The following is a 26,723-nucleotide window of genomic DNA, read 5'->3' as shown; positions in this document are numbered from 1 at the left end:
TGTGTGCGTCTGTGTGTGTGTGGTCACGTGATGTGCATTTTCAGAGGTAGAGAGGAAGGAGGGCTGCTCAGAAATGCTACACGCCACTGTGGATGTCAAATCGTTGTCGTTCTAAAATGCCATTTAAAAACAAAGACAGTGTAAACAGGGCCTGAGTGTGAACTTTTCGCGAGCGGATTTGCAACGGGGTTAGGTTAAAAATCGAAATCGTGACACCCCTAATAGAAGAACATATGTTTGATAGAACATGATAGAATAGATCTTTATTATCATTGTCACACGTGCTCTTCAGTCAGTGCAGCAATCATTTAGTCTATACCGAGCATCCGGATAGTATTGATAGCGCTTTACTTGTTCCACATTTGTTTATGTTACAGTCTTATTCCAAAATGGATTAAATTGATTGATTTCCTCAACATTCTACACACAATCCCCCATAATGACAATATGAAGAGTTTTTAATATTGTTGCAAATTTATTAAAATAAAATATCTAATAAATCACATGTACATCAGTATTCACAGCCTTTGGTGTGAAGCTCTAAGTTGAGCTCAGGTCATTCTGTCTCCACTGATCATTCTGGAGATGTTTCAGCAGCTTCATTGGAGTTCAGCTGTGCTCAGATCAGCTGATGGACATGATCTGAAAAGGCTACACCTGTCTATATAAGGGCTCAGGGTTGACGGTGCATGTCAAAGCACAAACCAAGCATGAAGACAAAGGAATTGTCTGTAGACCTCAGAGACAGGATTGTCTGGAGGCACAAGGCTGGGGAAGGTTACAGAAACATTTCTGCTGCTCTGAAAGATCCAGTGAGCACAGCGGCCTCCATCATCCGTAAGTGAAGATGTTTAACCAGCAGGACTCTTCCTAGAGCTGGCCGGACATCTAAGCTGAGTGATCAGGCCTTAGTCAGGGAGGTGATCAATAACCTGATGGTCACTCTGTCTGAGCTCCAGCGTTCTTCTGTTGAGAGAGGAGAACCTTACAGAAGGACAACCATCTGTGCAGCAATCCACCAATCAGGCATCTGTATGGTAGAGCGGCCAGACGGAAGACACTCCCCGCCTGGAATCTGCCAGAAGGCATCTGAAGAACTCTCAGAGCATCAGAAACTAAACTCTCTGCTCTGATGAGACTCAAACTGAACTGTTTGGAGTGAACGCCAGGCGTTACGTTTGGAGAACAGCAGGCGGCGCTCATCACCAGGCTAACAGCATCCCTACAGTGAAGCATGGTGGTGTTGGCATCATGCTGTGGGGATGTGTTTCAGCAACAGGAACTGGAAGACTAGTCAGGATAGAGGGAAAGATGAATGCAGCGATGTACAGAGACATCCTGAATGAAGACCTGCACAAGAGCGCTCTCCACCTCAGACTGTTCATCTTCCAGCAGGACAATGACCCAAAGCACACCGCCAACATATCAATGGAGCGGCACAACAATAACTCAGTGAATGTCCTTGAGTGGCCCAGCCAGAGCCCAGACCTAAATCCTATTGAACATCTCTGGAGAGATCTGAAAATGTCTGTACACCATCACTTCCCATCCAACCTGACAGAGCTTGAGAGGTGCTGCAAAGAGGAAAGAGTGAAAATTCCCAAAGACAGGTGAGCTGAGCTTGTGGCATCATAATCAACAAGACTTGAGGCTGTAATCACTGACAAAGGTGCATCAACAAAGTGTTGAGCAAAGCCTGTGAATACTGATGCACATCTGATTTATCAGCTTTTTTACTTTTAATAAATCTGCAACAATTTCAGAAACTCTTTCTTCACATTGTCATTATGGGGGATTGTGTGTAGAATGTTGAGGGAATAAAGGAGTTTAATCCATTTTGGAATAAGCCTGTAACATAAACAAATGTGGAACAAGTGAAGCGCTATCAATATTTCCTGGATGCTCTGAACAAAAAATATTAAGTGTATGGAATAAATGACTAAAATAAATTGCATAATAAATAAATATATCTGACAGAATATGATCATACATGTGCTCAAGACACGCATAGATAAAAACTGCATAATACATAAAGTGCATATTGATCTTTATTGTGATAAAGCTGTGTGCATTTCTGTATCATAGAACTGGGATATACTGTATTTAATTCATTTTTATGTGCCAAGCATGTGTGTGTTTCATACAGTAGGTGTTTTTTGACCAAACAGGTATTATCTTCATGATGTTTATGAATGTTTGTGTTGTCCTGCAGGTTCCTGTCGCGCACTGCTTCGGTCCCGCCGGTCAGAAGAAGAGGTTCTGCTGCGTCTGCCGGAAACATCTGGAAGGCAGTTCAGCTCTGCGCTGTGAAGGTGTGTGTGTGTGTATGTGTGTGTGTGTGTGTGTGTGTGTGTGTGTGTGTGTGTGTGTGTGTGTGTGTGTGTGTGTGTATGTGTGTGTATGTGTGTGTGTGTGTGTGTGTATGTGTGTGTATGTGTGTGTGTGTGTGTGTGTGTGTGTGTGTGTGTGTGTGTGTGTGTGTGCGTGTGTGTGTAATTTGAATAGGTGTATATTTGAAGTCAGAATTATTAGCCCCCTTTGAATTTCTTTTTTTTTTATTTCCAAATATTTCCCAAATGATGTTAAACAGATTCAGGAATTTTTCACAGTGTTTCCTCTAATATTTGTTCTTCTGGAGAGAGTCAGATTTTTTTTATATTTGCTAGAATAAAAGCAGTTTTTAATTGTTTTAAAGCCATTGTAAGCTCAATATTATTCACCCCTTCAGCAATATTAGTGTTGGATTGTCTCCAGAACAAACCACTGTTATACAATGACTTGCCTAATTACCCTAACTTTACCCTAATTACCCTAGTGAAGCCTTTACATGTCACTTTAAGCTGAACACTAGTGTCTTGAAGAATATCTAGTCTAATCTTGTTTACTGTCATCATGGCAAAGAGAAAATAAATCAGTTATTACAGTAGCAATGTGTTATTAACACTTATGATCAGAAATGTGCTGAAGAAATATTTTCTCCGTTAAACAGAAATTGGGATAAAAATAAAGAGGTGTGTGAATAATTCTGACTTGACTGTATGTGTATGAATACACACGGGTTGGACAATGAGACTGAAGCACTGGGCAGTGTAGTGTTGTAGGTGCTCTGTCTGCATGTGCTCCTCCTGGTGTTCAGTCTTCACTGATCTTCAGTCCAGCAGTAGAGCAGAGTGTGAAGGCTTCATCAGCAGAGGAACGGCACAGTTCTGCTGAACATACTGCAGTGCACACAACATTATGGGGACATACCAGGGTTCAGAAGAGGACAGATTGCTGATGCTCGTCTCTCTGCGCATTGTAAGAATGGGCTTTAACCACAGCCGTTCAAACTGCAGTTTTACCGAGCGACTAAAAAGTGATCAGCATGATGGTAAAAACTGTACATTTCTAGTCAAACCATTCTTCTGCATTCTCATGCCAAAAAACGGAAATAAGGGCAGTGTTAATAGCTATAAATGTGGGAGAGCGTGGATATTATGTGATTGTATTGTATTGCAATATGGACCAATTAAATGTTGATGTTAAATCAAACGTAATTCACAAATACTTGAAAATGAGATGATTTAATGACAATAATTCTCTATGATTACAACTGAATTAATTACAAAATAACTGTATAAAATGATAAAATATGAAATGATAAAACGTGATATTAATTGTACCCAGCTTAAATGTAAAATTAAAGTTACCAGAGGTAGAAAGAGAGACACAGCGGGAGGGAGAGAGATGAAGAGTGTAGGCCCAGAAGTGAGCCTGATTGCAGTAGAGTCAGAGGATGAGGAGACAGGCCAGGAAGAAGAGACAGAGCCCGAGTTTACCACCTATTTTCTTGACCATGTGACTAAATCCTAAATACTGAGACATTCAAACTGACCAATCAACATGTGGCAACATCTTAAAACCCCCTAAAGTCCACATACCAGGCCCTGATCTTATCAGTTTCTGCCTTTGGAGTCAGTTTGGACCTTCTAGAGTCTGTTACGTCCCTTCCCCTTTTTGGTCTAGGGTTGGGGAAGGAAAGTAACAAAGAAAATTAAAATTTAAAATTTGAGAAAAAGAAGACGAAATTAAAGAATTGTGTATGAATTAAATAAACAAATATTGAGGGAACACTTCAATCCTGCCTCAGAAATGTGAAACAACCACAAGAGTAAACTTAAATTATTTTATTATTTGGTTCTCAATCAATAAACAATAAATGAAGCATAAATCTTCAGGGGAAGGATTAACCAAAACAACAAACAAAACAGGTCTAGCTCAGGGGTCCGTTCTTCGTACCTCGCTTAAATGATCTAAGATGATTTGGCAGATCCTGGATCTGTTAATCTTGATAACTGATCTCTCGCTAATTTGGTTCTTCAAACAAGTTCGTGAATCAGATTAGAATGTCTGGATGAACTGATCTGAGATCGCTGCGTGTGTTGTGAAGGACAGATCTGTCGATCCTCGAAATCATGATCAGCAATGCAACGATTGGCTGACGGCACAGCAGCGTAATGACATCATCTGATTAATATTCAATTATCCATGTGGGCAAAATTACATCAAATTAGCAGTAAACGGCTTGTTAAATATGACACGCAATAAGAGTATTCATAATGTGTTTCAATGCATAGCAATGTATTTAGTTCTACATTTAAAAAATATTTTCTTTATTATAGTAGCCGTTTTTTAATCGGTGTAAAGAATAACTGGTGGTTTACAAAAGCCTTTTCATATTGGTAAAGGCGTCTGCAACTTTTGTGAAGCATCAAATCACCGGCATATTAACTATCAAAACATGTTTACGACTGCATAAATGTATTATTTATTGATTTAAAAGTCACATATTGTGCATTTCTATTATACACAATTTGTACTAAAGCGATCTAAAAAGTTCATATCCATAAGTTTTCTCTTTGCACCAGCAGGTGGCAGTCTTTGTACTTTTATTTCGGGGGTGCAGATTGCATAAGTTTTATTAATATATATAACTTTATTTATTTTATTAATAACTATAACTTTATATATATAGTTAAAATATATTTACTATTTTCCCAAGTGTATATAACTACTACTGTAAGAAAATATCAGAATTCGGTTCATACTTTCTCTATTATCTTTGCATGAACTGAGCCGATCTAATCCTGTTTATATGAATTGAGTCTGCTCCCGATCAGGTTTGAGCTACCAGAACTGTTGCTATGACAACAACTCTCGGATCAGCTTTGAAGAACTAAACGATCCTGGATCGTGTCAAATCGTCAATATCCAAATCCAGCTAACTGAGTTATCCACGTACGAAGAACGGATCCCAGGAGGAGTACTAAATAACCTAATTTCAGGTAAAAGAAAAGAAACGAAACAAAGGCTTTCCTCAACTCCCTTACTATGAATAAACAGTCAAACAAGTACAAAAATAAAAATGGCACCCTCTCCACACAGCTTCAATTTGTAAACCAAAACGTCAGACAAAGAAACAATACAATTACCTTTTACATACCACACACACAAAAATATATATATATTTAAAATCACACAACTAAGAAAACAGACACACTGCCTGTAAAATTCCACAATGCAAAAACAAGCAAGTTTCTCAACAGACAGAAGTTAAATTGAACTCAATAGCCCATTAAACATCTTTCTATAACCAACCAGATCTATACCCACAACGTATGACCACCACAATCACAAGTCTGGAGCAGGGGAGAAGTGAACATCTCCGTGGGTTGAGATACACTGCTCTTTTGTTGCAGCGCATTACTGCAGCACGCTCCAATGATGAGCACCACCTGGGCCCAATCAGCTAGTGAGCAGGCAGAGAGACACACAACACACAAATAAACAATAATAATAAATAATAATGATGTAACAAGTCAAAAAGACATGTTTTGTCATATAAACAAATGCATATGATCATTTAGCCTCTTACAGCATCTGTGACCAAGACAACAATTGTGTGTGATGATCATGAGCCGCGGTATCCAGAGTAATGCCAGCAAACCACCAAGAAGAAGAACCATATCCAACAGGAGGAGCTGTCTGAAAGGGATGTCCGGCTGATAACCCTGATTTATCCAAAACACATCAGACCAACTCTTAAGCTCAGCTCTCCTGTTTCCAGCAGAACTGTTGCTCTGGAGCTCCACAGGGTCAATATACAGAACATGGCCAGCTGCTATAGCCAAACCTTTGCTCACTCGTGCCAATACCAAACGCCGGTTTCAATGGTGCCAGCTGCGAAAAACTTGGGCTGTGGACAATGTGAAGCATGTACTGTTCTCTGATGAGTCCACCTTCACTGTCTGAGTGGGAGAGTTACGGTGTGGAGAAGCTCAAAAGAGCGTCACACCCAGATTGCTGATACTGAGAGTGAAGCACGGGGCGACCAGTGATGGCAATATCATGGCCTTCCTGAGGCCCAATGCTTGTGCTAGATGGACTCTGGGTCACTGCCAAGTACTACCCAACCATTCTGGAGGACCATGTGTCCCAATGGATCAAACACTGTATCCTGAAGGCGGTGACGTGTGTCAGGATGATAATGCAAGACTGGAGACAGAGTGGTTTGATGAAGATGAAAGTGAAGTTGAGCATCTCCCATGGCCTGCACAGTATCCTGATCTAAATATTGAGACACTAAGGCAGGAGTTCGTCAGAAAACCTTTTTTTTTTATAAAACTGTAGTGACCTGCACACTATTTTGCAAGAAGAATGGATTAAAATCCTTCTGGCCCCTGTGCAGGACTTGTGTCTGTCATTCCCAGCACCAACTGCTGCTGTATTGGCTGCAAGAGGAGGCCCTACACCAGGGGTCACCAATGCTGGTCCTGGAGGGCTGGTGTCCCTGCAGGGTTTAGCTCCAACTTGCCTCAACATACGTGCTTGGGTGTTTCAAGTATACCTAGTAAGACCTTGATTGGCTTGTTCAGGTGCATTTGATTAGGGTTGGAGCTAAAATCTGCAGGACACCGGCCCTCCAGGAACAAGTTTGGTGGCCCCTGCCCTACACTATACTATTGAATTATTGAAGTCTAAAAGCAGGCGTTTCGTTGTCTAACCCCTGTGTATTTTAAAGTATAAGTATATTATATTATGTTGACTATAATAAGCCAGATTCTCTTTAAAATGATGAAATACTTTCTGTTAAACTTGTCAGCTGAATTTGCAGTATATTGTGTAGCTGTAGCTTTAAATGTGTAGTAGAGAAAACAGCTCAAATCAGTTCAGAGAGAGGGCAGAAAATGTTCATGTTAAATTAAATTACAGTCTCGGACAGCACTTCTGGGAAAATGACCAAAACTGTCAGAAAGGTGCAGAAATTGGCCTGTTTTCTGCCCATCAGCTGCTGCTGGTTTTCTATTTAACTTCCTGATTCACATTCAGAGGGTTTTGTTTTTCTAGAAATACCCTAAAGTAGATATGTTAACATTTATTTATTTATTTATTTATTTATTTATTTATTTATTTATTTATTTATTTATTTATTTATAAATCGACACATCAGAAATATACAAAAAAAAAACATAAACATTAAACTTCTCACAATCTACATATACAGCTGAAGTCAGAATTATTCACCCTCCTTTGAATTTGTGTTTTAAATATTTCCCAAATTATGTTTAAGAGAGCAAGGAAATGTTCACAGTATGTCTGATAATATTTTCTCTTCTGGAGAAAGTCTTATTTGTTTTATTTTGGCAAGAATAAAAGCAGTTTTAAATTTTTTAAACACCATTTTGAGGTCAATATTATTAGCCCCTTTAAGCCATATTTGTTTTAGATAGTCTACAGAACAAACCATCATCATACAATAACTTGCCTAATTACCCTAACCTGCCTAGTTAACCTAATTACCCTAGTGACGCCTTTACATGTCACTTTAAGCTGTATAAAAGTGTCTAGACAAATATTATTTACTGTCATCATGACAAAGAGGAAATAAATCAGTTATTAGAGATGAGTTATTAACACTATTATGATAAGAAATGTGTTGAAGAAATCTGCTCTCCGTTAAACAGTAATTGGGGAAAATAATAAACAGGAGGTCGAATAATTCAGACTTCAACTGTATATATAGACATTACATGAATCATTACGTCATGAAAATGTACTTGAAGTTCTGGAAAAGTCTTAGAAAAGTCATGGAATTTTAGTAGTAAAAATGTGTATGAACCCTGAAATACAGAAATACATTGCAATTTTACATATTGCATTGGCATTTTGCATATTATATTTCAACATTTTGCTGCTCGTATGCCTCCATATATAATAAACAAACAGGAGAATAATCTGCCAATGGTGTAAGCCAGTGGTTCTCAAACCTTTTTCATCAAGTACACCTCAGAAAAAATGGTCTCTTCAAGTACCACCAAAATGAGCAGTATTGAAATGCAGAGGCATAGTAGGCCCAGTAAAGCAGCTATAACTCTGCACAGTTAAAAAAAATGTGGCAGATTACCTCAGAAATATAGGCTATATGTCATATATGGCATATTATATACATCGTTTTTTATAAATTGTGAAATGTGTGTAGCATGTACACTGAAAAAAATAATTCAGAGACGATTCCTTGAATTTACTCTATTTCTTTAAGTTAAGTGGTTGTAAACAATTTATTTGTGTTAAATTTAAACAAACAAATTAAGTTGAACATTATTCAACTTAATTTGATTGTTTAAATTCAACACAAATAAATTGTTTGCAACAGTTCTGCATGCAACACTTTTTTCAGTGTACTTGACATATTTCATTCCTCTGCGTACCACTAGTTGTACACGTACCACAGTTTGAGAACCACTGATGTAAGCAAAATATTCTCATGTCAAAAGGAGAAACGCGATTATTTTGCTGACCCCATTGGCAGATTATTTTGCTTGTTTAAATAAAAAACTTACTTAATTTTGGCATATTATTTCCTAAAACAAGACAATAGTTGTTGCTTGTCTAGAAAATGCATCTTGATTTACGAATTGGACTAGAAACAAGACAAACTCTCTGAGTAGGAACAGCGTTATTGCGGCGTGTGCTGTGATGTGAGCAGTCAGACTCTGCGTGTTTCAGTGAATTTGCTGCTCATTTGTTCTGATCTGGGGTCTGTGTGTGTGGAAGCTGCTGTTGCCATGGAGATTCAGCACGGCCTTTTTTACAGCTCCTAATTCTGAGAAGAGCTGAAAGAAAAACAGTGAAAAACATTCAGTGTTCCTCATCCTCCCGCGCATACAAAACACAAGACTCTAATCACTCCAGCGCTCCCTGCCATGAACACCAGTGCATATCTTAATAAGATCTGTGTTTCTGTTCAAAGATGCTAATTAGATTCACGCACAGACTGTAATATTGCAGAAGACATTTAACGCTAATAAAACAGCGTTTCCATCTAAATCATGGGTCTCAAACTTCATTCCTGGAGGGCCGCAGCTCTGCACAGTTTTGTTCCAATCCTAATCAAATACAGCTGATCAACTAATTCAGGACTACTCCTGAACACCTTGATTAGTTGGATCAGGGGCCTGTTTCGGAAAGGAGGTTAAGTTTAAACTCACAGTATTTTAATCCTGAAATGAGAGAAACTCTGGGTTTTCCGTTTCAACATGGCAAGTTTGTTAAACTCGAGAAATCAGGGTAATTTAAGCCTGTTTCTAAAAGAAAGGTAACTTTAACTTAGACTCAGTTTCTGTGGTAACTTACTCTGTGAACCAGGCCCGGATTGGCTAATCGGGAGGACCGGGAGAATTCCCGGTGGGCCGGTCTGTTTTTGGCCGCGAGGGCCGGTGTCCCTAGCTGCTTGCACTCTCAGCAGTCACACTTTTTTCTTCTATTTATTTATTTGACCATAGCTTTACTCTTTTTAATCATTATTTTACCGTAGTGCCACTCTTTTTATTTATTTTCTCGCAGCCCCGTGAGAAAGATGCAGCCTGCAGGTTAACTAACGTTAATGATGATGATGTAATGCAACTATCGACCCCAAACAGCGGCACCTTAGTGAATATAAGAATTCGAATAAAATGAATAAAACACCTGCTCAATGAAAATCAAATGATTCACTGCATTAATAAATCTGACATAACTTGATCAGAAATCTAAAAATAGGAGAAAAAGATTGAGCCATCAAAAGAAAGTATTGCTGTGTCTTAAGGGTCGCAAGTCATTAGTTATTTTTTACTCTCACTGTAATAGCGCCAATGTGGTCCAGTGGTAAGCACATTGCATTTCAATGTCGCAGATCTGTGATCGAATCTCCCATGAAAAATCTTTTTTTTTTTTTTTCGATTTTATTGTTAAGACATAAAATACTGTTAGAGCTGTTGAACATTTGAATTTCTAAAGCAGCAGTTTTCTTGAAAAAGACGTGATAGTGCCATTAGTAACTGAATTGGAATCAGTCGTGAACTGAGGTGGGCCGGTCTGGCTTGAAACTCCAGGGCTGAAAATGAGTCCCACTCCGGCCCTGCTGTGAACCTAACCTGGTCAGGAGCAGGTTTTATTCTCTAAACTCAGAGTTTCTGTCGGTCTCCTCCCCTTTTTTAAAGACGAAGCGGTATTTCTCGCCTTAGCCGTATGTGTCCACACACCTGTTTTAATGCTCATTTTGGAGATGTGCATAAAAACGATTGATGGAAACGTCAGGATGCACATAACTTTTGAAAATATGCATAAAAAACACTCAAAATTGAGCAGGACAAACTTTTATTTGATAGAAAATGTGCGCATAAACTACGATGGAAACACTTTTACTGAACAAATTACAGTATGGGCATTAAAAAAAGGTTTGTTAGAGATGATGATGAAAATGTGTGTGAATGGACAAACCAGCAGGCTGAGCACACTGTAACACGTCTTAAATGTTGTTTTCGTCATTCTAAAATGCCGTAACTGTTTCAGTATTAGTGTATATAATTACCTCCGAGCGTCTGGAGTGTGTCAAGAGTCTCCGCGTCTCATGGCTTAAATCGCCCCCACGTGTTCATTGTCTTCTGAGGCGCAAGTACATTTATTAAAATAATTGGCGCAGCTTCTTCAACCACAGTAAATTCTGCTTTTGTTGTTGATATTTGGCGTCAGTTAATCAGGAAGTGACGATTTTGTTCTCTTTGACTCGTTGGATGGAAACGCTGCTTTATTCACATCTTTTATACAATATTCCAGTTTTGCACATTATTTATGTAATATATTTGGATGCAAACATAGATATTGCCTACATTTTAGTTAATAATTACAACAATTACCTTAAATTTATTGACCTTCGACATGTCCTGTAACTAGATTAATGGGATTATTATTCTTTCTAAAAATAATTTTTAGTACCGGTTACCTTCTAAATGTTATATCAAACTCTATCACTTGATCAATAAAAAGGCAGACACAAATGCACTGTTAAATCTATTAAAACTGATAAACGTGTAAAAAAGTTTAGAAAAAATGTATAAACATCACACATTACATTACTTACTTTATTATAGTTAAATATTTAAATACTTTAAATGTAAAATTACGCATTAACTTGAGCAGCTGTTTTCCCACGCTAACTGTCTCTGTTTTTATTTATTTATTTTATTTATAATTTTTTAAACAGGAAAAGATTAAAAGATAATCGGGCCTGACTCAGCATGAATGCTGTTTTTCAGCAGGTTCCTGCTCTGCAGAACATAAAAACAGACAGACATCCCATCCATCAACACAGTACAAACAATCACCAAACATATAAGATAAAGTTTCACTGATGGTTGCTTCTTCTTAAATATATACACTCATATTTGCTATAATGTTGCATGATCACATCAAGTTCAGCTGGAGAAAGAAATGCTGATCTCTTTTTTTAAGATGTTGCCATAGTCACTCGTAATATCTGCGCTCCATTGATAATGCCTTTTTATAGTCGCGGTGTGTGTGCTTAACTCTGAGTTGCTCTACTCAAAGTTGATTGACCTAACTCAGATCTGCTATTCTGAAACTGAGTTTTTAATCTCTCTGTAAATCAACTCAGAGTTCAAGTTTAAACTGCGAGTTCCAGAAAAAGCAAACAAAAAGCGCTCTGGGGTAAGCTCAAATGTATGGTCGGTGCTCTTTGGGTAAGGGATTCATCAAATCTGCAACAAGAATCAGTCCAAGGCACTCGAGTAAAGTGAAAAAATGAAAAAGCCTTTATTCACATGGCTAAATCTCTAAAAACCTACGCGTTTCGGCAGAAGTCTGCCTTCATCAGGGTAACAGTGACGCGTAGGTTTTTAGAGATTTAGCCATGTGAATAAAGGCTTTTTAATTTTTTCACTTTACTCGAGTGCCTTGGACTGATTCTTGTTGCAGATTAAACTGCGAGTTGTTTGAACCTCTATCACTTGATCAATAAAAAGGCAGACACAAGTGCACTGTTAAATCTATTAAAACTGATAAACGTGTAAAAAAGTTTAGAAAAAATGTATAAACATCACACATTACATTACTTACTTTATTATAGTTAAATATTTAAATACTTTAAATGTAAAATTACGCATTAACTTGAGCAGCTGTTTTCCCAGGCTAACTGTCTCTGTTTCACTGATGGTTGCTTCTTTTTAAATATAAACACTCATATTTGCTATAATGTTGCATGATCACATTAAGTTCAGCCGGAGAAAGAAATGCTGATCTCTTTTTTACGATGTTGCCATGGTCACTCGTAATATCTGGGCTCTATTGATAATGCCTTTTTATAGTCGCGGTGCGCGCGCTTAACTCTGAGTTGCTCTACTCAAAGTTGATTGACCCAACTCAGATCAGCTATTCTGAAACTGAAAACTCAGAGTTTTTAATCTCTCGGTAAATCAACTCAGAGTTCAAGTTTAAACTGCGAGTTGTTTGAACCTCCTTACTGAAACAGGCCCCAGGTGTTCCCTATCCAAGTTTTAGGAACAGTAAATAATGACTGGTCTTCTAGTTGATGATTTGGTGTCAGAAGTGTCTCTATGAAAGGTAAGCGCCTCTAGATTTTGCTTATTTGAGCACCAATATATATGATCATGCCTTGATTATGACTGATTTGATGAGGACAGTGCGGTCTGACTCTGCTCAGACTAAAGTCTCATCACTGAACAGAAATAATGTCCAGTATAGAATATAAAGTCCTGCTGCAGTGGAGACAGAATGAATATTGTGTCTGACTCCATCATGAGCTTGGAGGACTGCATCCATACATCTCTGACATGACTCACATCACTGATTAATAAAGTCATCTGGAATGAAGAAGAAAGCTTTAGCAGGACTCCCAGAGCTCATCAAGAGTCTGTGGAAGCCTCCTCCTTCATCTTACCCCAGACATGCTCAATAATGTTCATATCTGGTGACTGGGCTGGCCAATCCCGGAGCAGCTTGACCTTCTTTGCTTTCAGGAGCTTTGATGTGGAGGCTGAAGTATGAGCAGGAGCGCTATCCTGCTGGGGAATTGTCCCTCTCCTGTGGTTTGTAATGTAATGGGCAGCACAGATGTCTTGATACCTCAGGCTGTTGATGTTGAAAGCGTTCAAGAGTCATCCAGTGTTCATCTTCAACGCCTCCTCCTTGGGCTGCTGACTGAAACAGTAAAGTCTGTGTGCATGTACACCCTTGTAAAGATGTTTGTGATGTATTTCTGTTGTGTTTTCAGTGTGTGAGCTGCACGTCCACAGCGACTGCGCTCCGTTCAGCGTCAGCGACTGCAGGATCTGCCATCAGGATGGAGGACAAGACATTGTAAGTGTGCATGTACACAGAGTACAGGAAATAATCCAAGTACATTAACAAAACATCTCATGTTTGTAGAGCAGGGGGTCTCAAACTCAAATTGGCGGGAGGGGGGCTTTTTAGTGACTGACAATTCTTAGGAAGGCCGTGATGTACGTTTTTTTTTGTCGCACGGTACTGATTGCACTGCGGTTTTCCTCTGCAGGACACATACCAGCACCACTGGCGGGAGGGCAACATGGGGTCCGGTGCCCGCTGTGAGCTCTGCCACCGCGTCTGCAGCTCCTCAGACGTTCTGGCGGGCATCAGATGCGAATGGTGCGGCATTACTGTGAGTGTTTACAGCAGATCCTCATGCAACACACACACACACACACAACACATTATTCTGTCAGGGGTCAATGAGATATTCAATTCAATTCAGCTTTATTTGTACAGCGCTTTTACAATGTTGATTGTGTCAAAGCAGCTTCACATAGAAGTTCATAGGGATTTGGATCAGAGTAGTTCAGGTTTTCAGTGTTTAAGTTCAGTTCAGTTTAGCTCAGTTCAGTGTGATTTTATAATCACTACTGAGAGTCCAAACACTGAAGAGCAAATCCATTAATGCGCAGCTCTACAGATCCCGAACCATGCAATCTGGTGGCGACAGCAGTGAGGGATTGGTGAAAGTGAAGAAAAAAAACCTTGAGAGAAGCCAGACTCAGTTGGGCACGACCATTTTAATTTCTCCACTGGCCAAACGTCTTGTGCAGAGCTGCAGTCTCAGTGGCGGAGGCTGGAAGCTGGCCTCAGCAAAGACTCGTCTGTCCCTGGAGCATCACTGGAATCAGTCTCATGCTCTCCACTCCTCCATGACCACCACAGCAGCTGCTCAGGGTACGGCCTGGTCCCGGATATGGAAACCATGGGATCATCTCGTCGCTGGTCTTGGATCCTATTAGTGACTCAGCATAATCTGAAAACCTCGGGATGAGTTTCCCCAGGTGGAAATGGAGAATAAAGAGAATAATTAGCGTAGCTGCTGTTCATAGTGTATATAAACAAGATGCAGAAACTTGTGTGGAAACCTGCTAAGTGATGCATTGAGTGTTCGCTTTACTAAACAGATAGGTCTTTAATCTAGTGTTGAACTGAGAGAGTGTGTCTGAGCCTTGGACAATATCAGGAAGGCTATTCCAGAGTTTAGGAGCCATAAATGAGAAGGCTCGACCTCCTTTAGTAGACTTTGCTATTCTAGGTACTACCAGAAGCCCTGAGTTTTGAGATCTTAAAGAGCGAGTTGGATTGTAGCGAGACAGAAGGTTGGTTAGATAAACAGGAGCTCGATTATTTAGAGCTTTATAGGTGAGAAGTAATATTTTAAATTCAATATGAAACTTAACAGGCAGCCAGTGTAAGGAGGAGAACATTGGGGTGATATGATCATGTTTTCTAGAGCTTTAAGAACTCTGGCTGCTGCATTTTGTACTGGCTGAAGTTTATTAATAGAGGATGCTGGGCAGCCAGCAAACAGAGCATTACAGTAATCCAGCCTAGAGCTCATAAAAGCATGGACTAGCTTTTCTGCATCTGAGATGGAGAGCATACCTCGTAATTTAGCGATATTTCTCAGATGAAAGAAGGCAGTTTTTGTGACGTGGGATATATGATTTTCAAAAGTTAAATTGATCTTTTATAGTAGAGCTAAAGCTAATTTTGTATCCCTCTAATTGTAGCTTGAGTTGCGAGATCTTCTGTGTATAGGATTTAGGCCCAATATATAAAAAATATGTATTTATTCATTTATTTTTTTTATTTTTTGTGAAAATTTTATTTTTTTGTGATAAATTTTTGTTTTATTGTTCTATTTTTTATATATTTTATTTTATTATATATATATTTTTGGATGTAAAATCAATAAAGACAGTGTTTAAAAGGTTCTACATTACCCCCATATATATGTACATCTCAGTGCATATAATTATGCAGAGAAAAAAGAAGAACTTCTGATCATTTCTGCCATTAAATGCATTTATTTTGTTAATCAAATTAATTAAAATTAGCCACAAATTGCTCAAAATCATCACTTTGCACTACTTGTATTACCATGAGTCTCTTTCGAGTTTTGATTCGGCTGTCTTATGGTCAGCTGTGTGTGTGTGTGTGTGTGTGTGTGTGTGTGTGTGTGTGTGTGTGTGTGTGTGTGTGTGTGTGTGTGTGTGTGTGTGTGTGTGTGTGTGTGTGTGTGTGTGTGTGTGTGTGTGTGTGTGTGTGTGTGTGTGTGTGTGTGTGTGTGTGTGTGTGGTGTGCGTGTGTGTGTGGTGTGCGTGTGTGTGTGTGTGTGTGTGATGTGTGAGCACCATTGATTTCAGCTGAGCATCTCTCTGCTGTTTGTGCATGATGTTTTATTTAGCTCGGGGTCATAAACAGCATCACGGTGTCCCTCTGAACAGCAGCATCATCAGTGTTTCAGTGTGATGGAAGCACTGGAGGTTTTTCCAGGACACGCTGCAGGCTCTCCATCTGAAAGGCTCTCTGCAATAATATTACAGCAGCTCTATTTCTGCCTTTAATTGACTTCTGCTTCCACAAGCCCTGCTTTCCTACTGTTCTGATTGGCCAGCTGAGCTCCTGCTGTGCTGTGCTGTGATTGGCCAAACAGCTTTAGTGTATATCAGAAATGTAAAGCCACTTTCCATAATCTCAGCTTTAAAAGGCTTTTAAAGGGACAGTTCGCCCAAAATATGAATATTTACTCGTCACTGATTCTCCCTCAAGTGGTTTAATATTAGTTAAAGTGTTTACTAACATGAACTAAAAATAAGCAATACTTGAACAGTATTTATTAATCATTATTCAACATTTACTGATGCATTATTAAATCCAGAGTTGTGCTTGTTAACATTAGTTAATGCACTGAGTTAATAAAAAAACAATAAAAATAAAAAATAAAATAAAACCCATAAATAAATACATAATAAAATATGAAACAAATAAAAAATAAATAAATAAAACAAAAAACACATAAATAAATACATAATAACATTTTTATATAAATTAAATAAGATAAAATATAAAATAAAATAAATAAAACACATAAATAAATACATAATAAAATTAAATGTAACATAAATGAATAAATATAAAGTAAAATAAATATAAAATAAAACTAAAAATAAAATAGAACACATAAAAAATAAAAAAAATAAAACTAAAATAAAATCAAATACATAAATATTTACATTTTTATATATATATATATATATATATATATATATATATATATATATATATATATATATATATAAAACAAAAAATAAAACACATGAATATTTAATAAAATATAAAATAAAATAAAAAATAAAACACTTAAATGCATAATAAAATATAACATAAATCCATATTAAATTATTTAAATAAGGTAAAATATAAAATAAAACAAAAAACACTTAAATAAATACATAATAAAACATAAATCAATCAATAAATATAAAATGAAATAAATATAAAATAAAAGACAAATAAATACATAATAGAATAAAATATATAAATAAATATAATATAAAATAAGTAAATATAAAATAAAATGTATAATAAAATAAAAATAATAATAAACTAAAATAAATTAATTAAAAATACAATAAAATATAAATAAAATAAAATAACGTGTCAAAGCATTTATACACTGGACCTTATACCGTGCTTCTTTTATCCTGACTTGTAAAGCCTCTTTGGATAAAATCATCTGTTAAATGAGTGAATGTGAATGTGAATGCACTGAAGGTGTGTTTCTCTGTGCGCAGGCTCATGCATCGTGCTGCGTCTCATCAGAGTGTGTTTTCGGCCGGCTGCGCAACATGATTCTCCAGCCCGGCTGCGTGCGCATCTGCTCCAGAAACTTCAGCAAAATGCACTGCTACCGAATCTCCGAGAGCTCCCAGCACTCTGACATGGGTGCGTCACACACTACATTTATTACATTTTACTAGCCCATTATTAACGCCCAAAGTTGTGCTTGTTAACATTAGTTTATGCATTAGTTTCACTGAGAAACAGCACTGGAGGATGAGGAGGAATGTTCTGGCTTCTGTGAAGAGCGTCTGTTGTTGTATTAAATAATCATTTTACTCATCCGACAAGTGCTGAACAAGCAGAAACTCTGTTTACAGTAGTGCACTTCATTTTAGCTCTGAGGGCAGTGCTGGGTCTGGTGAACTTGTTTACTGAAATGAAATTACTTTTCAGCTGCAAAAGTGAAGTAATGGATTCATTTTTATTTTAGGTCATTCATTCATTCATTCATTCATTCATTCATTCACTCACTCACTCACTCACTCACTCACTCATTCATTCATTCATTCACTCACTCACTCACTCACTCACTCATTCATTCACTCACTCACTCACTCACTCATTCACTCACTCACTCATTCATTCATTCATTCACTCACTCACTCACTCACTCACTCACTCATTCATTCACTCACTCACTCACTCACTCACTCATTCATTCATTCATTCACTCACTCACTCACTCACTCACTCACTCACTCACTCACTCACTCACTCACTTCTTCAGGAATGCGGTGTTTAATGTCCACCAGAGATTTACATTGTAAATGCATTAGGAAGTGTGATTTGTGCTGTACAAACTCAAAGCTCCATCAATAGTTTCTCCAGTATTCACCACTGAACTCCTGCTCAACCCAGGACATTTCTCCAATATGACTGAGCACAGTAATTCAGCTCTGTGTTTATTCATATTTCTACAATTGCATCTGTATGCATTCAAAATGAGACTTTTGGGAGAAAGCACAATTAATCAATTCATTTAATTAAAGCTCTGCATGTAAGATAAAAGATGCTGTGTGTGCGCTCATGGAGAAGTGTGTTTTCCAGATAACCTGGATGATGTGGACACTCAGAGTCCAGTGACGGCGAGAGACGCTCAGTCCAGCAGCTCACCTGACACAGGTACACACCTGCAGCACTCCGACATCAGCTCTGACTGTCACATATGTCTGACAGTGACATCATCTCTGACCGTGACATCATCTCTGACAGTGACATTATATCTGAGAGTGACATCATATCTAAATGTGATCATAGTTGACAGTGACATCACTTCTGACAGTGACATCATGTTTGAGAGTGACATCATATTCAGAGTGATGTCATGTCTGAGTGGCATCATGTCTGACAGTGTCATCATATCTGAGAGTAACAACATAGAGTGACATCATGTCTGAAAATGACATCATACCTGAGAATGACATCACGTCTGAGAATGACATCATACCCGAGAGTGACATCATACCCAAGAGTGACATCATGTCTGAGAGTGACATCACGTCTGAGAATGATATCATACCCAAGAGTGACATCATGTCTGAGAGTGACATCACGTCTGAGAATGACATCATACTCAAGAGTGACATCACGTCTGAGAATGACATCATACCCGAGAGTGACATCATTTAGAAGAGTGACATCATGTCTGAGAGTGACATCATGTCTGAGAGTGACATCACGTCTGAGAATGATATCATACCCAAGAGTGACATCATGTCTGAGAGTGACATCACGTCTGAGAATGACATCATACCCGAGAGTGACATCATTTACTAGAGTGACATCATGTCTGAGAGTGACATCACGTCTGAGAATGAAATATTCCCCGAAAGTGACGTCATACCCAAGAGTGACATCATACACAAGAGTGACATCACGTCTGAGAATGATATCATACCCAAGTGACATCATGTCTGAAAGTGACATCACGTCTGAGAATGACATCATACCCAACAGTGACATCATGTCTGAGAGTGACATCACGTCTGAGAATGACGTCATACCCGAAAGTGACATCATGGGCTCTATTTTGACGGTCCATGCGCAGAGCGCAAAACGCAGGGCGCAAACGCTTTCAGGACGTGTCAGAATGCATTTTTGCTAATTTAAGGACGGGAAAATCCGCTTTGCGCCATGGCATATGGTCTAAAAGGGTTGAGTTTATTTTCTTAATGAGTTATAGGTGTGTTTTGAGAATTTGCCATTCCCTTTAAGAGCCAGCTGCGTCGCGCCATAAGCGCATTCGCTATTTACAGGACGTAAAGTAAGTCTAAGTAGAAAAACTGAGCATTTCACAAGCAAACAGTTAACAGTTAACAGAAAACTGTTAAACAGAGCATCTACTGCGTGAGAATGAGAGATAATGGATCTACTTTCACTTTCGCTCTTGGATAGGGAAACCTTTACACAGACATCAATTAGTCTATAAATAATTAATTGCGTTTGTTAAGCGCAAATATTCGTTTCAAAACTATTTCTAAATTCAGTTCTAATTTCCAGCAAACCAATAAATGAACAATAATAATGAAGTGTGCTCAAAAACCTGAGTTATATCCTAAAACACATGCTGTGCCCCATATGGTCTAAAACCTGCAGGTGGGCAAATCTAAGCTTGTTTTTAACAAAACTAACATAAATATGGATATAATAAATAATACTGCTAATAATAATGACATTCTACAAAAGCAAATTGTTATGAATGAACTGAAAAAGCCTCCCGAGATGAAGAAGACATAAATATATCCTTAATATTTTAATTATTTTTCATATGTAAAGATATTTGGGTATTGCTCTACATCTTGTGTGTAGGCTATTAAGCAGTGTGTAAGCGAGGTGGAGTTTAGACCGGGTTTGTTTTGGTCTATTGAAAAATCTATTTTAGTTTCTCAAAATAGCCAGCCGTGCGCCTCAGAACGCCTTTCTTTTTTTTTAAACCAGAACACCTATGGGCGCACATATGAGAGCTAATGTATTTGCCATTTAAACAGCGTAGTGCAACGCCTCAAAACAACTCTTGCGCCAAGCTGAAACTAGCGAAAGACTATTGCGCCTTGCGCCACATTTCGCCTAAGTCTGAGAGTGACATCATGTCTGACATTGACATCATAACTGATAGTGACAGCATGTCTGAGAGTGACATCACATCTCAGTGACATCATATCTGACAGTGACATAATATCAACCCTGAGGGTGACGTCATGTCTGAAAGTGACATCATGCCTGAGAGTGACATCATCTCTGACTGCAGTGACATCATAACTGATAGTGACATCATATCTGAGAGGGATTTTCAGTGTGAACACCACTGTCTCTGCTCTACAGGTAAACAGACGCTGAAGGTTTTCGATGGTGACGATGCAGCCAAGAGGAATCTATTCCGTTTGGTTTCCATCCCTCGAATCATCAAGAATGAGGAAGTGGTGGTGAGAGGTTTACTCATGCTCAGCTTTCATCTGTCAATATAAAGATCATAGTGGCGTCCCAAATCACATGCTTCTGCATGGATTTACTTGAAAATTCAAAAAAGAATAAATGCAATTGAAATTCCTAAAAGGGGAGGAGCAATCGGGGGCTAGGTAAAAGGGGGTGGAGCTATCCGGTGCTAAGTAGAAGGGGAGGAGTTATTGTGTGCTAAGCTGAAGAGGAGTAACTATCTGGTGCTAAGATGAAGGAGAGGAGCTATTGCGCTCTAAAAAGAAGGGGAGGAGTTACTGGGTGCTAAGTAGAAGGGGAGAAGCTGTCTGGTGCTAAGATGAAGGGGAGGAGCTATTGCGCTCTAAAAAGAAGGGGAGGAGTGTCTGGGTGCTAAGTAGAAGGGGAGAAGCTGTCTGGTGCTAAGATGAAGGGGAGGAGCTATTGCGCTCTAAAAAGAAGGGGAGGAGTGTCTGGGTGCTAAGTAGAAGGGGAGAAGCTGTCTGGTGCCAAGATAAAGGAGAGGAGCTATTGGGTGCTAAGTAGAAGGGGAGGAGCTATCTGGTGCTAAGCTGAGCGGGAGGAGCTATTAGGTGATAAGATGAAGGGGAGGAGATAATGGGTTCTAAGCAGAAGGCGACAGGCTATCAGGTGCTAATTAGAAGGAGGAGGAGCTACCGGGTGTTAAGCAAAAGGGGAGGAGCCACTGTGTGTTAATCAGAAGGGGAGGAGCTATCTGGGTGCTAATTAGAAGAAGGAGTAGCTGTCAGGGGAGTAAGTAGAAGGAGGAGGAGCTATCGGCTGCTAAGTAGAAGGGGGAGGAGCTATCTGGTGATAAGCTTTTGGGGAGGAGCTATCAGGCGTTAAACAGAAGAGGAGGAGCTATCAATTGTTAAGCAGAAGGGCAGGGGCTACACATTATAAAGCAGAAGGGGAGTAAAATTATTTGTTTTGCATTGTGCACTTAATATTCTCCAATGAAGATATTTACTCCACCTTCTAATTGTGAATGCAGCTGTGCTCATTTCAGACACTATTTGTTCATTTGCTGATTTATTTCACTAATTTAGCAACTGTTAATCATTGCCATGGAAATGCTTTGAATTATAGGTTAGATAAAAAAACATTAGCGCTCCAGGACACTAAACTCTGAGTGTGTAAGTGTATAGGGAATGTTTGATGAACTCTGTATATCTGCTGCAGGAGTCTGCACTCAGAGCCTTTTACATCCCAGATGAAGCCCAGGATTACGAGCTGCAGAGTTACGGCCAGCAGGGTCTGTTCACCGAGGACATTATCAACCGTAACGGCACACCGGACAACAAATCTGTCTTTAAAGACGCTGCGTCTGATTCCTGGCTGCTCAGAGCCAAACCCAGAGACACAGAGGTGGTGAAGATTTACCCCGGCTTGCTCAAGTGAGTGATAATAATGCACTATATCACATCTTACAAGTATAAAAACACAGACCTGCATCGCAAAACATCTTGCTCTAATAAATTAATTTGTATTCTCATTCTGACAGTATTCCAATCCTGCAGTTAGTAGACTTTCAAGAGCTAAATATATCATATATTTACATACAGATCAATCTGAGACCTCCATATCTTGAAGTTTAAGTTCTGACACACCTCTGTTTAGAAGACAAAGTTAGCGGCATATAAATAAGCAGACCAGAATGGACAATTAATTTTACATTTAAACTTTATAAATTGTAAAGCCAACACGTCGTAAAGAGTCCCAGAGTGGAGAGTTGACTTCTCTAAAGGTTTTATGGCACTTAATTCTCCAAACAGAGCACGCATCAGCCTCAAAGCAGACAGTAATGGTTTTATGGTGTAAAACAGGGCAGGTGTATATGAAAGACATCAACACACACACATAGAACTGCTATTGTTTGGCCGTTGCCATGGAGACAAATTTACACAGATTCTGTATTTTTGGGTGACTGAAACCAAAACTTTGAAGAGTTTCAAAAGATTCATCAAAACTCTGGGCATAGTTTAGTTTTTTTTTTTAAAGTTTTTTTTGTTTTGTTTCATTTCGTTTTTGTTTTCATTTAATTTCCTGTTTGGCCTTTAACTAATTTCAAAAGATTTTCCAAAATTCTGGGTACAGTGTGATTGTTTTGTTTTCATTTAGTTTTGTTTCGTTTTTGGTTTTCTTTTCTTTTGTTTTGTTTGCTGTTTGACCTTTGAATAGTTTCAAAAGATTTTCTAAGATTCTGGGTATAGTGTGGTTGTTTTGTTTTTTGTTTTGTTTTATTTTGTTTCTGTTTTGTTTTTTTGTTTTCGTTTGGCCATTTGTCCACATTAAAACAGTATCAGGTAACCTAAACTGAAACTTTTTGAAAGAGTTTCGATAGATTTTCCTAAATTCTGGGTTTTGTTTTTGTCTTTTGTTTTTGTTAATTTAGTTTAGTTTAGTTTAGCTTTCATTTTCGTTTTGTTTTGTTTGGCCACTTGTCCACACGAAAACACAGTATCAGGTGACTGAAACTGAAACAAAAAAAAACTGATTTTGTTTTGTTTTTCTTTAGTTTATTTTCTCCTCATTTTAGTTTCATGTTTATTTTTTATTTGTTTGCTGTATGGCCTTTGAACAGTTTCAAAAGAATTTCTTTTCTTTTCAGTGTGGTTGTTTTGTTTTGTTTCGTTTGGCCATTTGTCCACATGAAAACACAGTATCAGGTGACTTAAACCAAAACTTTGAACAGTTTGAAAAGATTTTTCAGAATTCTGGGATTTGTTTTTTGTTTTGTTTTGTTTTCCTTTACCTGCAAACTCACAGAATCCCTCCCAACAATCCCCCTGCTCTTCAGTTCAGCCAACCCCCTCCGCCTTCTCTCTGATTTTATGAACCAAATGTTGGCAGGTATGAGGTGACTTAAACTGAAACTTTTAACAGTTTCAAAAGATTTTCCAAAATTCTGGGTACAGTGTGATTTGTGTTGTTTTGTATTGTTTTGTTTTCATTTGGCCATTTGGCCACACAAAAACACAGTAACAGGTGACTTAAACCAAAACTAACCAAAACAAGTTTTGAAAGATTTTCCAGAATTCTGGGATTTGTTTTGTGAGTGTGGCTCTGAACCTGATTGAGTCTTTTGTGTGGAGCGATTAACTCTACTCGCACTACAACTGGACACTAATGTCCTTTATATAATATTTGACCACAGTAAAGTTCAGTGTTGAATTTGAACAGAGGTTAATCAAAAGTTTCTTGAAGCTTCATGCTTTTAAAGGATGAATGTAATGAGGAAAGTTCTGTTTCTTGTTGTGTGTGTTTAGGGTTGGAGTCTCCTATATCTCCGTCACTGCGGGCAGAGGCAGCACAGTGAACTCTGTCATTACAGAAGCGCTCGCACAGCTGGGAAAACAGGTAAGGGTCATTCATTCAGCTTAGTCAACAATTATTTTTGCTTGGATAATGTTGTAAAATACATAGAAATGTGCACTGTTACACTTAGAAATAATCAGATTTATGATTTTTTACATTTTTACAATTTCGATGTATTGTTGGTCCTTTTGGACACAGATTGGTCATGTTAATCCGTATTGTTTTTGCACATGTCAATAGAATGAAAATCCTGATGACTTTAACCTGGTAGAAGTGTTCATGAGCAGCAAACAAGGCAAGTTCTGTATTATATATATTAAAGTAATGTTGGAAATATGCGTGTAATAATGTTCCATCATTAATCAGCGTAACCCGGATGTTTATGTTTATTAAGTTAAACAGCACTGCTATAAGCTGCATATATTTAATTTAAAAATCATTATTTCATATGAAATTATAGTCATTAAATATTTTGTTCAAAATTTCCCTCAATTTATGTCAGTATGTTGTGAAAGCGGATCTGTATAAATATAAATGTGCAATACTACTGTATTTAAACACAGGCAGTACATTGTACTTATTATCTGATGTACGTACAAAGTAATTATGGCCACTCAAGGGGACATAAAGAGGGACCCATTTTTAAAATATGTATTTTTAAATTTGACAAGACTGGTACAAATAGAAATCTGTGTTTCCTGATGTTCCTTTGTGTTTGCCGTCGTCTTCAGTCCAGCGGCAGATACTCAGTGGTCAGGAGCTTTTACTGGATAAACTGCAGGAGATACGGAAGGTATGTGTGTCGAAAGCCGTTCTGATAATCAAACACGACTCTTAAACGTCCTGTGAAGTGCTTTAACATGTACATTTATTAATTTGATGTTTGATGAAATCTCAACTGAGACATGAAGAGAGGGCGGGGCATATCATAGCTCCTCCCCTTTTTTGAAAAACACAGACTGATATCCTTGACATACAGATCCTAACATCTTATTTTTTTAAGTAGTGCAATATGATTTGTGCATTTACAAGTGAACATTTGTTTTCTTATTGAGTCCTTGTTATATGGAGCGTAAGGAAGTGTCTGGTGCACATGGAGAGAAGAGTGTTTCTTCTAAATTAACGCTAAATCCTTCTTGAAAATAACATAACACACTTTCACCTTAAAAAGGAACACATTTAGTTATTTTTAAAGGGATTTTTAATGTGTGTGTTTGTTTGTGTGTGTGTTTGTGTGTGTGTGTTTGTGTGTGTGTGTGAGTGTGTGTGTGTGTGTTTGTTTTTGTGTGTTTGTGTGTGTTTGTTTGTGTTTGTGTGTGTTTTTGTGTGCGTGTTTGTTTGCATGTGTGTGTGTGTTTGTTTGTGTGTGTTTGTGTGTGTGTTTGTTTCTGTGTGTGTGTGTGCGTGTTTGTTTGCATGTGTGTGTGTGTTTGTTTGTGTGTGTGTGTTTGTGTGTGTGTGTGTGTGTGTGTGTGTGTGTGTGTTTGTGTGTGTGTGTGTGTGTGTGTGTGTGTGTGTTATTGTGTGTGTGTGTGTGTGTTTGTTTGTTTGTGTGTGTTTGTGTGTGTGTGTTTGTGTGTGTGTTTGTGTGTGTGTGTTTGTGTGTGTGTGTGAGTGTGTGTGTGTGTGTTTGTTTTTGTGTGTTTGTGTGTGTTTGTTTGTGTTTGTGTGTGTTTTTGTGTGCGTGTTTGTTTGCATGTGTGTGTGTGTTTGTTTGTGTGTGTTTGTGTGTGTGTTTGTTTCTGTGTGTGTGTGTGCGTGTTTGTTTGCATGTGTGTGTGTGTTTGTTTGTGTGTGTGTGTTTGTGTGTGTGTGTGTGTGTGTGTGTGTGTGTTTGTGTGTGTGTGTGTGTGTGTGTGTGTGTTATTGTGTGTGTGTGTGTGTTTGTTTGTTTGTGTGTGTTTGTGTGTGTGTGTTTGTGTGTGTGTGTGTGTGTTATTGTGTGTGTTATTGTGTGTGTTTGTGTGTGTGTGTGTGTGTGTGTGTGTGTTTGTTTGTTTGTGTGTGTGTTTGTTTGTGTGTGTGTGTGCATTTGTGTGTGTTTGTGTGTGTGTGTTTGTTTGTGTGTTTGTGTGTCTGTCTGAGTGTGTTTGTGTGTGTGTGTGTTTTCACAAAAACAAATGTGTGTGTGTTTGTGTGTGTGTGCGTGCGTGCGTGTGTGTTTTAGACCTCTCTGCGGCAGATGAATCAGACGCGGTTTTACCTGGAGGAGGTGAGGAACCGTGTGGTGCAGGTCAGTCTGCTTCTGGGAGGATTTCCAGCTGATCTCAGCATAGAGGAATACACACATCTGCTGAGCGAACACCTCGCCCTCAAAAGTGAGTCTCCTGTGATGAGGGCTGCGAAAAATCTATTTCTGTATGATGATACAGAATTTATGTTGGTATTTTTAATTGTTTTATGTTCAATGAGGGCTGCACAATATATGGAAAAATAATGGTTATCAAGATAATAAT

At 38.3% G+C, this 26,723-nt stretch overlaps 1 protein-coding gene across 1 annotated transcript in view; it reads left to right on the top strand.

Moving 5' to 3' along the window:
- Positions 1–26,723, top strand: part of dgkq (diacylglycerol kinase theta) — a 71,886-nt gene that overhangs the window by 25,016 nt on the left and 20,147 nt on the right. Inside the window, exons 3-13 of the mRNA XM_073922337.1 lie at positions 2,213–2,312; positions 13,607–13,692; positions 13,889–14,014; positions 17,469–17,619; positions 18,565–18,639; positions 20,839–20,939; positions 22,132–22,346; positions 24,219–24,309; positions 24,508–24,562; positions 24,999–25,060; positions 26,435–26,585. Of these exons, the coding sequence (XP_073778438.1) occupies positions 2,213–2,312; positions 13,607–13,692; positions 13,889–14,014; positions 17,469–17,619; positions 18,565–18,639; positions 20,839–20,939; positions 22,132–22,346; positions 24,219–24,309; positions 24,508–24,562; positions 24,999–25,060; positions 26,435–26,585 (1,213 nt within the window). The remainder of the gene's footprint in view (positions 1–2,212; positions 2,313–13,606; positions 13,693–13,888; positions 14,015–17,468; positions 17,620–18,564; positions 18,640–20,838; positions 20,940–22,131; positions 22,347–24,218; positions 24,310–24,507; positions 24,563–24,998; positions 25,061–26,434; positions 26,586–26,723) is intronic.

The sequence above is a fragment of the Danio rerio genome, chromosome 14 (assembly GCF_049306965.1).
Source record: "Danio rerio strain Tuebingen ecotype United States chromosome 14, GRCz12tu, whole genome shotgun sequence".
Lineage (NCBI taxonomy): Eukaryota > Metazoa > Chordata > Actinopteri > Cypriniformes > Danionidae > Danio > Danio rerio.
This window is presented reverse-complemented; position numbering and strand designations above follow the sequence as displayed.